General features: G+C 44.7%; 1 protein-coding gene and 1 long non-coding RNA gene across 3 annotated transcripts in view; one reads left to right on the top strand and one right to left on the bottom strand.

Moving 5' to 3' along the window:
* Nucleotides 1-956: 956 nt before the first annotated feature.
* On the top strand, nt 957-6326 carry LOC309824313. The gene is made up of 3 exons (XR_014296908.1): nt 957-1052; nt 3106-3976; nt 6207-6326. It is a non-coding gene; the product is annotated as an uncharacterized lncRNA (long non-coding RNA).
* TEK (TEK receptor tyrosine kinase) overlaps nt 6229-16329 on the bottom strand; it is a 102659-nt gene continuing 92558 nt past the window's right edge. For both annotated transcript variants that reach the window (XM_082657116.1, XM_082657117.1), the window contains 6 exons: nt 15965-16078; nt 10853-10923; nt 9845-9885; nt 8870-8966; nt 7211-7310; nt 6229-6366 (listed from right to left, as the gene is read on the bottom strand). In XM_082657116.1, the coding sequence (XP_082513242.1) occupies nt 6292-6366; nt 7211-7310; nt 8870-8966; nt 9845-9885; nt 10853-10923; nt 15965-16078 (498 nt within the window). In that variant the 3' untranslated portion in view covers nt 6229-6291. The remainder of the gene's footprint in view (nt 6367-7210; nt 7311-8869; nt 8967-9844; nt 9886-10852; nt 10924-15964; nt 16079-16329) is intronic.

Raw genomic sequence — 16329 nt, 5'->3', positions numbered from 1 at the left:
TGTTGCGGAGCATGGGCTCTAGGTGCGCGGGCTTCAGTAGTTGTGGCTTGCAGGCTCAGTAGTTGTGGCGCACAGGCCCATTTGCTCGGTGGCGTGTGGGATCTTCCCGGACCAGGGCTTGAACCCGTGTCCCCTACATTGGCAGGCAGACTCCCAACCAGTGCGCCCCCAGGGAAGCCCCAACCCCTCTCTTCTTGATCAGTCTTTAAATTACTCTTGTCCTGAGGCTAATCTTCTTCAACGCTTTTTCAAAGTACAGCTCTTCTAACAAGGAATCCAAACTGGTACCTGACAGTCTAGGCTCTCAGTTATCTGACCCTTCTCTTATTGTATCACTATTTCCTACTTTATTAAATATCAGGAAAAATTTATTCACCTTTTTCCATGTGTAAGCAGAGGGGATTTGGACCTAGATGGGACTAATCCTTGTCCATGCTCCCTCCCCAGGGACAGAGAAACCACTGAAATGGGACTTGCACTAGAGTGAGGTGTCCCCGTGCCTCCGCTGAGTCACAAGGTGGGAGGGGCCTGGCTCACCCTTTACCGCCCCTCACCCTGCCAGTAATTATTGGAACACCTCTGAGCTCATGCTTCCCCCTGGTGGTGCTCTCTTGGTAGGAACGTGGACTTGGAAGTCAGGCTGCTGAGACTGGATTTCCTTCTACCCTGCTGACTCAGCTTAGGCAACTTTCTTAACCTCTCGAAGCCTCAGTTTCCTTGGCTGTAAAAAGGGACAATAACATACCTACCTTGCTAGGTTACTCTGCAGGTTGTAGTGAAATAATCCAAGTTAAGTGCCTAGTGACTGGCCTGTTGTAACTGCTCACGTCACTTGGTTTTGTAGCATAGTTACTGCTGCTACAGTTACTGCCATCAGTTTCCTTATTCCTTGGGAAGAACGTCTAAAGAGTTTTCCTCTTTCATTTGACAGTTAATTCATACTTCAGCTGTGGACACGACAGTTATGTTTCCTCATCGGCTAGGCTCGCCTCACAAAAGATCCCTTAAAAGTCTAGTGGCCGACTACCTGTGGAGAATCATTCAGGATGATGGTAAGAGCCTGCTTGTTCGTGATAAAAATCGGGATCCTAAGTCTGACTTGAGTAAATCAGGAGGTTCATGGTAAAGGTCTGCTGTTTGAAATGCTGCCCTGTGGGTTCTCTTCTTGGGTAGAGAATCCTAAAGCTTCTGCTTAAGTAAAAAGTGTTCCATGCTCACTGCCTGGTATGGTCCTAGATGTTCCACAGGCATCAAAACAGCAATTAAACTGAGACTGGTGACTGCATCATGGTTCACCAAGTTGCCTGACCTTGGAATTCATGCATAAAACTTTTGTTGGGGCTTCCCTGGTGGCGCAGTGGTTGAGAGTCTGCCTGCCGATGCAGGGGACACGGGTTCGTGCCCCGGTCCGGGAAGGTCCCACATGCCGTGGAATGGCTGGGCCCGTGAGCCATGGCCGCTGAGCCTGCGCGTCCAGAGCCTGTGCTCCGCAACGGGAGAGGCCACAACAGTGAGAGGCCTGCGTACCACAAAAAAAAAACACTTTTGTTGGTGTAGAGATCTAATTCCATTCTAAATTTTGCTCTGTACCTCCTTTCATATGTGATTTTCGTTAAGCCTAAAGAGATTCTAAAATTGATTGGGTCCAAGTTATCTCACCCAGGGTAAATAGCGTGCGTTGCGTAAGAAGTACAGCTCAAATTCAATAGATTCATGCGTGCACTTGCTCTGTAGTGGATTGGTACAGAGGTTTTGCTCTCAGAACTTTTTTCCTTTTTGGTTTTTCTGATGAAAAATACCCAACATTAAACAAGTTAATCAAATACAACAAGTACAGCCACCAACTATCCTGTTAGTGGCATTGTGATATGCACGAGATACATGTCTGGCTTGGAATGGAGGTTAGTTACTCTGTACATTTCATGTATACCCATATAGGCCCCACTTTTGCACAAGAGGGAGAAGGAAGTTAATTTTGAGTATGTTAAAATTATGTTATAATGCTGTATGTTTCTACAGATGCTCCGCTGATCATGTCATTTATTGTACAAAATACAGATTTTACTTTATGGTCTTTACTCTTTCATTCTTTGTCTATTAGACACTAACCAAAACCATCTTGCAGAGAATCTTTAATTTACATTATCTGCTTTGTTAAAAATATTCGTATCTCAAATTCCCAGAAAACGCTCTTATAAAATTTGTAATGTGTTCTACTGAAAACAGTCTGGAACCATGGACACAAAAATATTTCACCTAACAACAAAAAATACCCTATGTAAAACAAAATCTTCGAAAAGTTATATAATACCACAGTTCTCTCAGAATAACACAAATAAACAATAATATACCATTTTAGAAGTGTGGTCCATATGATTTTTCTCATTTAATCTCAGACGTCATTTATTATTTTCACCAGAACTGTAGGCTTGATATTTTGGCTAGATTTCATCTACTTTTTTTTTTTTCATTGCAGTACGCGGGCCTCTCACTGTTGTGACCTCTCCTGTTGCGGAGCACAGGCTCCGGACGCGCAGGCTCAGCGGCCATGGCTCACAGGCCCAGCCGCTCCGCAGCATGTGGGATCTTCCCGGACCGGGGCACAGAACCCGTGACCCCTGCATCGGCAGGCGGACTCTCAACCACTGTGCCACCAGGGAAGTCCCACCTACTTTTTAAAACCATGTCATTTTGTATCTAAGGTCACTCTTTGTCTAGAGAGGTGTACTTTTTCTAGCATCTCTTATTTCTGGCTTCTTGTCAGATCGCTGTCATTCAGTGGTACCTGTCACTTTGTTGGTGTATCTCCCTGGAAACGAGGTTCATGGAGAAGGTACTGATGTGCTATCCAGTCATAGCAATGTAGTGACCACATGACTGAGGACAGGTCACATAGAAAAAGGGAGATGCTTGTTCATCTGGATTTATGTAAAACATTTCTAAAGCAACCAGTAGGGGTTGTTCTAGGTATGAAATAATGAAATATTGATAAGTGGCCAGTGGTAATTTTGTTTCAAACTCAAGACTTCGTTTTGAGACTATCCGTGGGTAACATCACAGAGTTGTCTGTCTAATGTGCTATTTTATATTCTATACTATTTGGAGGTCACAATTCAAGTGAAAATGCAACCGCCTGCATGGAACTCTGGAAGGTAAAAGACGACCTGAAAGGAAAGAAGTAACCACTTTGCCCAAGAATATCTTAAACCTCTGCATTGCATCCGTGACTACTTGGCCTTCACTGCTGGCAGTAGAGTTTGGTCTACAATAACATGAGGTTTCTCCACACTTTCAAAGAGAAGAGGAGAAGGAAAAGCACTGTTGAGGTCTATTTATTACATTTTAAAGGTTAAATTTCCACAGTGATTTCTAAAGTTGTGACTGGGGAAGAGCGGGGGAAGGAATTAGGTTTTTTTGGAATTTGACTCATCTTCGTAGGCAGTGTACAAATAACAGTGGAAGATGGTTTGAAGTTGAAGTAATGGGTCCGGGACTTTCACAAAGGTCATTTCTCAGGTTACTTAAATTCCTTTTTCTCTCTAAATACTTAGAACCATTATACTGCTTGGAGATAGAAACATCTTTACCTAACAAAATTGTAAGTTTTCTTTAGATCATCTATATAGAAATAGAAGTGGAGATTTTCCTCACAAAATCTATGGAAGTAAATGTAAGCTTTTCAGTGTACTATTAACATAAACGTTCTGGTCATTTGGCTGTTGTGTAATATGTTTTTAATCTAACTGGTGTATTCTTACTTGATTTTGATATCAACAACTCACTGACTTTTTTTTTTTTTAAGGCAGTGTCCTACGGCTCTTCTAAACACACTGAGATCTAATCGATATACCCAGTACTGGAATTGTCTAATTTCCTTTAAGGCGTTGGTTCTTTCCTTCTTAATTGCTTTTTGATAATGTGGAAACTGGCCCATGGAAATGACATGACTTTATTCAGTTTGACTACTGACCTTTGAGTAAGTATGAATCTTTAATATCAATGCCGTTAACATGCTACAAAGGTTTCTCTGCCAAGGGTAGGGATGAGACCCAGAGCTGTCAATCGTATGGTCTCTGGGCCAGGAGTAAATTCAAGTTGATGGTGATGACGTGCCCTCAGTAAACACCTCAGGTTTGCTGCTCTGGTACTTTGAATTTACAAGTAAATCTTAAGTATCACTGAATTCCTTTCTCTTTTTTCTTTTTTCTTTTTAATTATCTACTTCTGGCTGCATTGGGTCTTTGTTGCTGTGCGCGGGTTTTCTTTAGTTGCAGCGAGCGGGGGCTACTCTTCGTTGTTTGCGGTGTGCGGGCTTCTCATTGCGGCTTCTCTTGTTGCAGAGCATGGGCTCTAGGCACGCGGGCTTCCGTAGTTGTCGCGCATGGGCTTAGTTGCTCCACAGCATGTGGGATCTTCCCAGACCAGGGCTCGAACCCGTGTCCCCTGCACTGGCAGGCATGTTCTTATCCACTGTGCCACCAGGGAAGTCCAGTTCCTTTTTCTTGGTACCGTAAGTACTTCCTTAGTCATCTCTTACACCTGACGTGAAGTAAATTTGTAATGATGTAAATTTAAAGTATTTTAAATATATGTAATCAAGAAGGTCAGGCTGTTATAGAAAAAGCAGCTGTTATTGTGTATTCCAAAGCCACATGCAAAATTTGAAGACATTATCTACATTTTTCAGATCATCCTTGTTCTTGTTCAGTTCCATGTACATGCAGACCAAGAGCTGTCAGGAGTATCTCCACAACATTTGGGTAAAAAGCAAAAAGGAACTATTTATGTATATATACATATATATATATACATATATACGTATATATATACATATATCTATAAATAGTATATATATGTATATATTTGGACCTACTTTCAATGGCTCTTCATTTGAGCCCCTACTTAGTTGATGAAATAAATGCTGCGACAGCAGTCTTGCTTTTGTTGTGTCTCCACTGCATATGCTGTTGTGGATGAAGAGCGTTTGGGACAAATACAGTTTCCTGGTCATTGTTTCTGATGCATAAAGTTGAGCAGATGGCAGGAATATGGAACATTATGCAGTATGGTGAACTATTAACATTGCAGCACAATTAAAAGGGATTCTAGTTCTAAGCCCTCAGTTCACATTGGAATACTACCAGAGGTGCAAGAAAACAGATTAGACAGTAGGATACTTCTGGAAGACGTTTCTAATCTTGTGAGCTTGAGATATGTCTGGTGGCATATACCCACCAACTGCTCTCTGCATATTACCAACAAGGTAGAGGATGATAATTTAAGGTGTTTAAGGTGTTTTTCTCAAAAGTATAATACAGACGTTTGGCAATACCTATGAGACACATTCCTGGACAAAATGGGTAGGCAAGACATTTATTCACTTACTATATGATCTCAGTGTAGCATGTGCCTACAGTATAAACGGTAAACTCACAAATGATCAAAACTAAAACTTTTTACAATGTGCAATACAGGTAGGGATGTTAATCTGATATGATGTCACATGTCTCCCAAATATAACTAACTCCAAGCTTCCTATTTTAATTTCTTAATAAACACACCAATGTTATCAAAGAAACTAAAACTAAATCCTATTAATTTATCAAACTTATACTTCTCTCAAAGTTCTTAGGCTTCTAAGGAACGAGATTTAAATCTGTTTTTCAGTGTTAGCGTTCTGGACTGACTTGTGGGCTCTGGAAACACCTGACAAACTTGTCAAATTATGGAATGAAATTGGGGTGGCTTCTACAGGTGAGGGGGAAAATTTAGAGATAGAAGGAGCTCTTTTATATCGCTTAGGTACAGACTTAAATCCATGTCCTGTAAGAACTCACACGTTTCCCCTACTTTTCTCACCTGTGCTATCAGGGTCAGGTTTACAATCTTTTCTTCTACACAGCAAAACATAACATCCAGTATATAGGTAAATATCAAAAATATCAAAAATATCTGGGACAATGAGTTATGCACTACAGTAATTGTACTCTCACACCTTCCTGTAAAGTCCATGTTTTTAGAAAAATATATTATTGCATATGAAACCACAAACAGGCATTCTGATTCCAGCACATTCTTACTCAACACAGTATATACAGTCCTAATAGAGGGTACTATAGATTCACACACAGGGGTCTTACGGTGAATGTCCCAGACAGACAGCAATCTATATACACGTCCATGTTCCATGTCACCTCTCTTGACAGAGGCTTGCCTGCTTGGCATCAAGGTCTCAAGGGTCTCTCATGCCGGTGAAGCGGAAACAGAATATACAGCTGAAGATGGTCTGTCCTAGGCTGCTTCTTCGGCAGAACAGTCGATTCCCGCGTAGGTAAACTTCTCATAAAGCGTGGTATTCACATAGGTCTAGAACAGGAGTGGTTCAGAGACACAAACTGGCTCAGTCCTGCCTCCGCCAGGGGCAGTTACAGTAATACCCCGGTTTCCTTAGCTTGTTTCAACACAAATGCAGATACTTGGGGGGGGGGTAGTTTTCTATCCTCATTCCCTCTGTCATGTTTAACAACTTTCGTCCTGAAAAGCATCCCTTGACTTCTGCAAGTAAGATTGCTTCCTCTCACTTGTTTCAGTCTCCGGCTTCTCTTTCTCATGGTCTCTCACTGGTCCCTCCTGACATGCCCCACATCCTCTAAGGCCCCTTTCTCTGTCTGCTTCTCATCTCCTGCTGTGTGACCTCACCCACATCTTTGGTTTAATTACCAACTGGGTTTTGATGACGTTCAACATCTACTTCCCTAACCTAGATTTGTCTTTCGAACCTCAGATCTGTATAGACAACTACTTTCTAGAAATTTTGATAGAATTCCTGACCCTCCCCGTAGTAACCTGTAGACCACGCTCTGTTGTCTACCTGCTGTTTGTCCTTGGGCAAGTCACTTTTCACCCTTCTAAGTCTGTTTCTTCCTCTATAAAATTAAAGGGTCAGGCTGTATGACTAATGAGATTTAAGAGATTCCTTCTAGCTCGAATAAGCCAGTTCTATATGTTGTTCTACTGTGTGTGACTGTATCTTATATAGGAATCTTATTTCCTCCAAAACTGTAACTTCCTCAAAGTTGGGTCCACATCTTTTATGTCCCTATAGCACCTAGGGTCATGCTCAGGGGAACCTGTTGACTTGTATCAACTTTTTATTAACCACAGTGGACACATGAATTCTACTTATGTAGAATTTGATCTCCATACTCACCTTTCGTTCTTCTAACATCCTGTTTAAGGACACCAGGATCTGGGCAAATGAGGGCCTTTCATAAGGCTTCTCCCGCCAGCATTGTCTCATGAGATCATACCTTTGAAAACAGTGAAAGGGTTAAGTCTACAACTGTGCTTCAGGCCTAGGCACAGCCAGGTGTAGGGTATGGCAAAAAAGAGAATGTAGCCACCCAACGCATGGTCATCATGCTTAGCCAGTAAAAGACAAAAGTACGGCACCTAGGAAGGTTCTGTTAGGCCTCCCATCTCCCCATCCAAGTCCCCTTTCTTCTCCCAGTAGATCTAGTGCCTGCTTTAGGTACCATTCCCACAGGATCTTGGTCTCAGCTATTCTGATTATCTGGAAAGAACTGAGTTACATGTCTAGGGCAGCATGTCCCTTGGAATACCACACCTCTCAAAATGTCAGTGTTTTATTTTTTTTAAATGGCCCCGTGCTCAAGTAAATTTGCAAAATGCCACCCATCGCATCTTCCTCGATCTTAGGGATCGACCCAGGAAAATCTTGAGAAGTCATTCCATTAAAAACAAACAACCTTTTTAACCAGGTTTAACCTAGAAGCTTCCCAGACATAACTGATCACAGAACTCTTGTGTCATTTATTTACGTCTCACACTTTCCATATAGTTTAGGGAGTGCTGGTCTAAGTCAGTACTTTCTCAAATGTGGCCAGAACTACTTGTACTGTTAAAATGCAGATTCCTGGGAACTACCCTAGATGTACAGAGTCATGTCTGGCAATGGGGCTCAAGATTTCACACGCTGACCAAGTGACTGAGGGGAACTGTAGTGCACAGAGCGCTATCAGCCTGGGGTGTGAGAGATTCTATCAATAGAACAGTTTGTACTTTAACAGAAGTTTCATAAGGGCTGAAAATATCACTCCTTAGGGAATGAATCCTTAGGGAATGAATCTTAAAACGTGGGATTTTAGGGACTTTGTCCAATGATGGTTCAAATACATGCAGGTTTTCCCAGGATGGTCTAGTTTTATATCTCTTGTACCATAACAATAATAACACCCTACTTCACTCTTAGAAGTGGCTTGGTCTGGATGGTAAATTATTTGCTCAGCCTAGAGCCTTGCACTCTTCAAATCATGCCAGTTAGGCAGCAACTACATTGGTTAGCTCTGGGAATGGCAACATCACTAAAGATAATCATTATTCCCCTGAGAAGAATACTTATTCCTGGAAAATAATCCTCATAGAAGTAAGATTTTATGAAGAAAAATCTGTCTTCCTTAATATAACAGCTCTGAAATCTCTGTCCCCAAAGTTAGTCTCAAGGTTTCATACATTTATTCGTGGATAATTTTATGAATTTATTTCAGATCTTTTCTGTCTTTGTTGCCCTTTCTCATTTCAACCTTAAGATTCAACCAAGAATCATCACCTTAAATTCCTCCTGGACTTCTATGCCTAGAAAGCTGTTATTCCCTGCCCATTGCATCACAGTCTTAATTTCAAGAACCCCCTTGTTTCTGACTATCTGGGGTGTGCGTGTGTGCGTGCCTGTGTGTACATATAGGTAAACATATGTGCATGTATCAGATAGCTCCTTCATTAGAGTCAGTCCAAGAAAGGTACAGGGGGAAAGTTAGGATAAAATGGCCCCGGGTGAGGCCTGACTTACACCTCATCATCACAGTTTAGGGGCTTCTCCAATCTGTAGCCCTGGGGCAGCTTCTCGTAGAGTTCTGCACACGTCATCCCACAGTAAGGGGTGCCACCTGGAAGACAGGAAACGGTGCGCCCTAAGCCCCCTCGGATGCAGAAGGCAGCATCTCCTGCCCTGAGGCTATACAGCCAAGGGGCTGGGAGAAAGACGGAGTGTGTCAAGCAATGCTGAGCGCCCGGTGTGATCTTCCTCCGGCACAAGCCTACCGCACGTCACAGCTGGACTTCGGCTACAGACCGTGCTCCCGTGCAGCGTCTCCTTAGTGCAGAGGATCCACCACAGTCTCCTTCCTTCCCGTGCTATTCCTCTTCCCCAAGTCTGTCTACACATAGCACATCTACTGTACCAATGACATGGATCTTTTTCCTAATTGGAAGTCTGTATTTACGTTATGCAATTCCTATTTTATCTATCAATGTTAATTAGAAAAGCAATACATGTTTATTGTGGAAAATACAAAAAATAATGCAGAAAACTACATTTTTTAAATCCTGTGTAGTCCTCCCAGTTTTTTTCACGTGTAATATTTATAAAACAGATTATGGGAATTTTTTCTGGTTTTGGGCATGCACATTTTCCCATGGTATTAAATGGCCTTAGAAAATGTCTTTTCATAATATACTGTCTTCAAGTTGTAGAAGGAAACTTATGACAGCTCTGTGACATCTGTGCACAAGCAGAGACAACTCAGAATGAAGTTCTTGACCACCAGGTTATTAGTATTAAATATGACATTAGACACAGGGCTTTCATAAAGAGAACCACGGGAATAAACACACTCAAACATGGAAACCCGTAAGGTTCTTTTCCCACGTGGCATCTGTTGGCACCGCGTACACGTTATCCATGAAAGCATATGGTAAAGGAGTCCGGGAGGGGCCCACTCCCTTTGCCTAGAGCCTCACGTGGTGGGTAGACGTGGATACTCACCTAAGCTAACAATCTCCCAGAGTAGCACGCCATAGGACCATCTGCAGAGGGACAAAAGAGAAACCAATAATCAGCGCGCATGTTGCCCAGTCAACTTTCTGCCCAGAAAGCCAGGGCGACTAAGCCTAGGTCAGAAAAGGAAAAGTTGCACGTCCGTTTCCTAGGCTAGGGCCTTGCACACAGCATGCCTTTATCTCCTCTTCGGCCAATGGAAGGATTATAACAGGGAAACAGTGTTAGCTCTACCAGAGCTCCCACTCGCTTTAGGTAGAGAAGGCAAGGTGGAAAGCAGGAGATTCTAAGCCAGACAGACCTGTGTCGGATCCCATCGCTGCCACCTGATACTCGTGTGACCTGAGACAAGTGACTAGAACTCCTGAGGCCTCTTAGTGTATTCTTCCAAAAGTGGGGACACCCATTTCTTAAAGTTTTGCAGAGATGATGTGAGAGAACATATAAAGGCACACACTGAAGACACAGTAACACTCTGGGCCTCAGTTCTTCCTCCTGAAAAGAGGGAACCTGAGCAAGAGGGCTCAGGCCTCAATCCCAACCCTTCCGTCCCCCGCCAGCCTGACACTTGTCACGCAGGCTGCAAGCAGAGATGGTGCCCACTGTGTCTGTCTGCTTTCCATCCCTGCCACCTCTGACCCCCAGCAGCTACTGTGGGCCGCCACCTCTGATCTAGGTCCTTGTGTTGAGGCCAGTCTGGGGAGTGGAGCCATGGGAAGGCTGGGATGCCCCTTGCTCCTCTGGAGGTGAGGAATTCACCACTTGAGGTCCCTCCTCGACATGCAGAAAGAAACCCAAAGCCTGCCACCAGGGAAAATTGTCCCCTCTGTGGCTTCATTTAGTCTGGGATTTCCTGGGATTAGTGATTAGCTTTATTCCCCAGACGGATACGATATTCCTGCTTCTCTTTAAAACCTCTGTCGAATGGGTATTTTTCTGGGACAAAAAAAAAAAAAAAAAAAAAAAAATCCCTCAGCAGTGAGAGGCTTTACTTACACGTCACTGTTGGTTGTATACACGCTGTAATTTAGTGACTCGATCGCCATCCAGCGCACGGGGAGCCGTCCCTGGAGAGAACGAGGTGAGATGCCGCTTAGGCTAGACATGGCCCCTTCCCAAGGCTCGCCGCTGGCCTGAAGCTGGGACTCACCCAAGTCCACAGGGAGGTCCCCAGACAGAAGGCGTGGCAGACTCAAGAACTGTTTTGCCCATGTCCCACCCACAAGTGTGCTTTTAAATTCAAAGACCTGCAAATTGTGTGAGTGTCCCACTTACCTCAAGGGGCCAATACCACAGTTTCATATAAAGAAAAATAACGATGTGTGCACCCTTTTTTTTTTTTTTTTTTTTTTTGCGGTACGCGGGCCTCTCACTGTTGTGGCCTCTCCCATTGCAGAGCACAGGCTCCGGACGCACAGGCTCAGCGGCCATGGCTCACGGGCCCAGCTGCTCCGTGGCATGTGGGATCTTCCCGGACCGGGGCACGAACCCATGTCCCCTGCATTGGCAAGCAGACTCTCAACCACTGCGCCACCAGGGAAGCCAGTGTGTGTCCTTTTGCTAGTCACTCAGTTATTCCCTTTGTGGCTGTCAGAGGCACTCAGAGGTCTGAAAGGAGAGACGGGCCTAGGAACTGAGAAGTAAGCTATAACGCAGGAAAGGCTAAAGTGATGCCAGGAGACCGCGTGTGCCTGGAGAGGATTTTGCAGGAGTTTCCCGAGGAGGGGACACATGAGTTCGGTTCTGTAAGATGTGTAGGCACCATCAGGTGGATGGGCGAGGAAAGAGCATTTCAGGCCAAAGGGAAGAGTGTGCCTGTGACTCACAGAGGAGGTGATGACTTCTAGCCAGTGCCACGTGCATTGGGTTTGGAGACAGGGTGAGAGACACTTGCCCACCCTTTGGGTGCCTGGCCCCGACTCCCTCCAGGTTTGCCCCCTTTCTTGGCTTACTGAGTCCAGGCTGGGGAAAATGAGATGTGGACTGGAAAATGTGAAGTTTGACTTCTGAGTTTTATTCCTAGTTTCCTCAAATTTGCTATGAATTTGAGTTCCTTTCCTCTCGACCCACCCCCAGGAATATATGAACCCTACTGAGAGATGGATCCCTCCCTCCCAGAGATCTGTCCAAGCTCTAACAGTGGCATTTCAGCTTACATTAGCCAGTGGGTGGGGCAAAATCAGGAGTATTTAGGGGATCTTAGCCCCCCTCAAAACCAGAGCAAGCATTCTCCCAGACTCCCCTTCCATGAGACCAGCCCTGACCTGGATCCCAGGGATTACTCCTGAATGTGAAATTCTCTCCCAGTTCTTTATTTACTGGCACTATTTTGAAGCTCTTTCTGACCATAAATCCCAAACGGTTGTCCTGTACTTTAAGGTTTACATATAAAAGTATCCTTTCTCAAAAAAAGATCCATGGTTGCTAGGGGTGGGGTCGGGTTTGGGGTGTGAATAGGCAGAAAACAGGATTTTTAGGGCAGTGAAAATGTGTAAGATGCCGTCATTAAAGACATATGTCGTTATAACTTTCTCCAAACCCATAGAATGTACAACGCCGGGAGTGAGCTTTGCTGTAAACTATACACTTCGGGTGATTATGGTGCGGCAGTGCAGGTCCACTGGCTGTAACAAAGGTACCGCTGTGGCAGAGAATGTTGATGATGGGGGAGGGTATGCATGTGTGGGGTAGGGAGTATATGGGAAATCGCTGTACCTCTTTCTCTCCATTTTGTTGTGAACCTAAAACTGCTCTTTTTTTAAAAAAGGATCCTTTCTCACATCTACATCTTCAGTGTTCTCCTCAACATCCACGCCTCCCTTCTCTCTATGTCCACCCCACCCCATCTGTCACCTGGTTTTCTCCCTTCCCCTTCACAGCTATGGAATGGAAAGAGTTGTCTCCGTTTCCTGTTTGGTCTTTGCTCTCATTTACTCCCAACCAGCTGACCTCAGACCCCGGACCTCCTAATGACTGATTTCCATGCACACTTCTTCCTTTTTTTTTTATTTGACTGCTTTTGGATCTGCCCACATGTGTCTGTCCCTACTGCTATCACCTTGGTGCCGGCCACCATCATCTCCTGCCTGATGAAACCACCTCTCCACAGACCTCCCAGCCTCTAGTTTCACCCCCTAATGACCTGTTCTCCACACCACAATCACTCTAAATGGTAAGTACAACCATGTGGTTCCTTTCCTTAAAGTTCTTTAATGTCCCTGTTGTCACAAGATCCCCGATGCTTAGGTGAGTCCCCAAGTCCTTAGCTGGCATCCAATGCTCTTCAGGACCTTATCCCCACTTGCGTTTTAACTCCAACCTTGCATTTTAGTTTTTACTTATTGCCTTCCACAAGCATACACTCTTTTCCATAGTTACAATCACAGTGAACCTAACCGTTTTGGAACTTTCCACTCCCTTGGAAACTTCCAGCCTTGCATTTTAACTCTTCCTCTTTTCTGCATCACACTCCAGCCATATTGAATTACTTAATGGCCCAAGGTTCCATGCTTTCCTTTGCCTCTCGATTTTTATATATACCACGTCGTCCAGGTCACCCACCTCATTCTTACATCTCTGATATCTATTTGACATTTACTGTAAAGCTTCAGTGTGCTTCCTCTGAGTTCCCATGGCACCTGCACTTTCCTCAGCCTCATCCACTGTTACGATTGTTCATTATGTGTCTCTGAGCTCTTTGAAGGAGAACACTGTGTCTGAATATTATCCCCAAACCCAGCACAAGCATGAAACATTATAGTAATAGATAAATCCATGCTGACGGCATCGATAATATTAATCAACGATAGTAAAACCCCAAATCACTTAAGTACATTAGTTTGCAACACTTCCAGTATTAGCATCGCCTGGGGGAATTAAAAAAAAAAAAAACTGATGCAGGATGCCCTCCCCAGAATAATTGAATCAGCATACCTAAGCCGTAGGACTCAGCATCTGTATTTTTTTTTATTTCCCCAGACGACTCTAGGCGCAATAGGAATTGAAAATCTCTGACTTAAATAATAGGCCAGGGCTTCCCTGGTAGCGCAGCGGTTGAGAGTCCGCCTGCCGATGCAGGGGACACGAGTTCGTGCCCCGGTCCGGGAAGATACCACATGCCGCGGAGCGGCTGGGCCCGTGAGCCATGGCCGCTGAGCCTGCGCGTCCGGAGCCTCTGCTCCGCAATGGGAGAGGCCACAACAGTGAGAGGCCCGTGTACCGGAAAAAAAAAAAAAAAAAAAAAGCCCGAGAAAGTGGTTCCTCTGCCCTCAGGTGGTGTCTTGCTATACTGCACCCTTCTTGCAGGGAGGTTGCTCCTCTCCAATCCCTTCTCTTTCCTTCCCCTACCCTCACCCTCTCCTTTTCCTCCCCAGACCCCATGCTGCCACTGCACACTTTGCCCTTCCACTGGGAGATAGACTTGAGCCCTACCAGTGCTCTGCCCCTCTAAGCACTCCTCCTAAGCTCCCCAAGATACAGAAATCCCTACCCTTGATGAAATGCCGAGAAAACCAACCTTAGCTTTGGGGGCCTAAGGAAAGCAACCAAATAAGATGCGTGGATTACGGGGCTAAACTGTGTTAACCTCTCTTTCCCCTCATCTGGGGCAAACCCCCGCCCCACCCACGCCAGAGTGAAGGAAGGAGAGGGATTCTGTGATGGAGGTAAGAGGATTCTAAGGAGGAGTGGGGAGAGCCAGAGTAGATGGGTGAGTGGTGGTAGGTCCTGCTTCTTTAAGACCAGCCCAGCTCCTTCCCAGAGAAAAGTCTGCTTTGAGTGGGGCAAATCTGAAGAGTTTAGGGAAAAAAAATATTTCCTGGAAACCAGCCCTCAGGGAGGCATCTCTGGCTTCCAAAAAGTGCTGATGTTAATAAGTATACAGGACCAGGGGCATGGTGGTCTCTAAGAACCAAAGAAGACTACCTTCGAAACCTCATCCAAAAAGGGAATGGAAAGTTCCAAAGTGGTTAGGTTCACTGTGATTGTAACTATGGAGAAGAATGTATGCCTGTGGAAGGCAATAGGTAAAGAATAAAATAAATTAATCGTGTCCAGGTTGTGAACTGTGGACCATTTCCTCTCGAAAGCATTCTTGAGTATTATTTCTGTGTTATCTTGTCAGTAACTAAAATAAGGATATTGAAGAGAAAGGAAACCTGAGCTTGAGGATAAACACAGAAGCCTGAGCCTTGCTAGGAGGCAATTTGGTACCCACAAAAGTAAAAGGACCCTCTATATGTTATAAGAACTGGAGTCATCCCAAGAAAGCTGAGCCCGGGTAATGCTGGGAGAGCCAGGCCGGTGGACTGGACCTACCCAACACGTGCAAAGACTACAGGGTGTGTCACCCCCAACACCCTGCATTGCCCACCCGCTCAGGGCAAGCAGAGAGTGGTGGCATGTTGTCGGCACAGCACTAATGTCCAGGAATGTGGCATGTCCAGGGCTTTATGATTCTAGGGCAGACAAAAGTAGCAGAATGAGTCCAGCTTCTCTCTTCTAACACTGTGGTGAGGTTCTCCCGGGAGCTCGTATTTGAAGATAAAATATGAATGTTTAGGAGACTAGGTATCATTAGGTGAAAGTGGATTTGATCGGGGCTTGAAAAGTGAGCAGAGAACTTTTGGCAAAGAGGGAAATCTTATATGAGCCTTTAGAAGTTATGAGTTTCTCTCTAGAGCATCCTTGGGATTTAAGAACCTCATTCATTGATTTCCTTGATGTTTTAGAAGGTATATTAAGTGTCTTTTTCCCCCTCCTAAGTTTGCTGTGCAAAAGGGGACTGTGGGAACTCTCCAGAGGTTTCTGAGTGAGAGCAGACCTCAGGGTCTGGGCTGGATGTAGACCTGGGTCCCTGCAGCACTAGGCTTGCACGTTCCATTACTTGGCCACATGTGACAGGGCCTTCTTCATGGGTAAACGTGGACCCTCCAGTCATTTTAGGAATCAAAAATGAGAAAGGATGTTTGCTGGGCCAGGGCATTATCCAATGGGGAAAACGGTCAGAGGCCTCAGTCGTCACAGAAGGATGGTATTCTAAGAGAAACAACATCAGGAGAGGGAGGGGTGTCCCGGAAAGGATCTCATCGGGGTCTGTTCTGAACTTACCATCGTCTTTTTCACATACACTTCTTGACCTCGGGACAATCCAAAATCGGCTATTTTGGCTACGTAGTTTTCACCAACTAAAATGTTCCTGGCAGCCAGGTCCCTGTGAATAAACTGAAATTAAAAAAAAAAAATCATGTATTTTCAGCATTGCATTTGCTTTTTCACTCCATTTTGTTTCTTGCCTAGGGGCAAGAGCTTTGGGAAACAGAGAGGTCAGTGTGAAAAGGGGTTTTCAAAAGTCACCAGAATCCAGTTCCCTTAAAGTTCCTCTCCTAAATGCTCAGTGAGTGGATTCTGCCGAATGACCCACATGTCTCTGGAGGAGCAACCTGGGAGAAAAACCAGGTCATGAAATCTTCCAG

The sequence above is a fragment of the Grampus griseus genome (genome assembly GCF_964374135.1).
Source record: "Grampus griseus genome assembly, chromosome: 6".
NCBI classification, from domain to species: Eukaryota; Metazoa; Chordata; class Mammalia; order Artiodactyla; family Delphinidae; genus Grampus; species Grampus griseus.
Note: the sequence above shows the minus strand (reverse complement) of the source record. Positions and strands in the feature narration are given on the sequence as shown.